The sequence below is a fragment of the Aplysia californica genome, unplaced genomic scaffold (genome assembly GCF_000002075.1).
Source record: "Aplysia californica isolate F4 #8 unplaced genomic scaffold, AplCal3.0 scaffold01358, whole genome shotgun sequence".
Taxonomy (NCBI): Eukaryota; Metazoa; Mollusca; class Gastropoda; order Aplysiida; family Aplysiidae; genus Aplysia; species Aplysia californica.
Window position 1 is genome coordinate 25656 of NW_004798628.1, and position 1761 is coordinate 27416.

General features: G+C 41.1%; 1 protein-coding gene across 1 annotated transcript in view; it reads left to right on the top strand.

Annotated features, from left to right (window-relative positions):
• Nucleotides 1-1761, top strand: part of LOC101853598 (WD repeat-containing protein 90) — a gene marked incomplete at its 3' end in the record, with an annotated part of 47229 nt that overhangs the window by 10671 nt on the left and 34797 nt on the right. The window contains 2 exon segments of the mRNA XM_035973525.1: nucleotides 618-686; nucleotides 1441-1551. Of these exon segments, the coding sequence (XP_035829418.1) occupies nucleotides 618-686; nucleotides 1441-1551 (180 nt within the window).

Genomic DNA, 1761 nt, shown 5'->3' on the forward strand with positions numbered 1-1761 from the left:
TGCCTTAACGTACCAGACTTTACCTGTGTGTTGGATGTGTAAATCAGGATTTACAAATGCATGTGTGTGTGTGTGTGTGTATGTGTGTGTGTGTTTATATTAATTATTTTTTTAAAATTCTCCATGCATAATAATATGTATAAGTTGTGGTTTGTGCGCGTTCAATAAAATATGTATTGTGTATATAAATCTCAGTATGTATTGTGTATATAAATCTCAGTATGTATTGTGTATGTAAATCTCAGTATGTATTGTGTATATAAATCTCAGTATGTATTGTGTATATAAATCTCTGTATGTTTTGTGTATATAAATCTCAGTGTGTGGGGAATTCTCGGTATATGTTTGTGCATGGCTGGAAATTTGTGGATTTTCTAAATGTGTGCGTCTGTGTGTGGTTTCTGATCTGGATGCTTCTGTGTGTCTGTGAGTGTGTTCTTGCGTACATGTTAGTGTATTCATGGGTACATGTCTGTGTGTTCATGGGTACATGTTTGTGTGTTCATGCGTACATGTTTGTGTGTTCATGGGTACATGTTTGTTTGTTCATGGGTACATGTTTGAGCACATAGTGTGTGGACGTTTTGTCTCGTAATCGTCTTGTCCTACTGTTTCAGTCTCTGGAGCCCGACCCAATCATGAAGCTGAAGCGAATCATCGGCTTTGGTGGAGCGACGTACAGAGACGTGAGTGCTGTTGTCCGCTGACAAAACCTTTTTTTGTAACTCACAGTTTGGAGAAAAAAGGCATTTTGTCAGGGTTACCGTTAAAGAATAGCTGACGAGACAGTTTCCTTCCTGCCGGTCAGACCGGAGGTTTTGATGACAGGGAAGGAACTCCCAGCTGTGCTACTTCTGCTGATTTTCCCGAGAGAGCAAGATGTTCCGATGTTTTTGTCGAACTAAGCATCCCATAAACTGCATGTCTCTTTCCTATTGTTTTTATTTCTGTTCAGAGCAAATTTGAATGTATTGTCTCTTCCCCCAGTTATTGGTTTGAGATGTACCGAGAAACATGTTTGATCTGCCTCGATTCATGGCTGTTAAGTAAGATGGCATGTCTTGAACAACTGAAGCCTTGTGGATTAGTTCTCTTGTGTTCTGTTTATCCACTACCTTGTACTTGTGGATTAGTTCTCTTGTGTTCTCTTTATCCACTACCTTGTACTTGTGGATTAGTTCTCTTGTGTTCTGTTTATCCACTACCTTGTACTTGTGGATTAGTTCTCTTGTGTTCTCTTTATCCACTACCTTTTTGCTGTAGGTAGATTTATTTCTCTTCTCAGTTTTCAACTTGGATTTCGTTCTCCCAAATTAAAATTAGTTTTTTGTGTGATTTTAATCTTTTTTGAAAATTAAAAGTCGAAGTACATACCATGTTCAAAAAAGACACTAGAACATGGGCAACTTTTGGTGACATCGTTTGAACTTTGGCCCCCAGGCTCTGTGGTCAGCTGACGGTGCGTGTGTCGTGTACCCGTGCCACGCTGTGGTCGTTGCCATGACCATCTCCAGCGGGCTGCAGAGGTTTTTTATTGGCCACACGGATAAGGTGAGTCAGACACACACCCATGCACACACACACACACAGACGCACACACACACATACATACACACACACACACACATACACACATACACACACACACGCACACACACGCACACACGCACACACACACACAGATGCACACACACACACACACTCACACACATACACACACACACACACACACACACTCACACACGTACACACACACACACT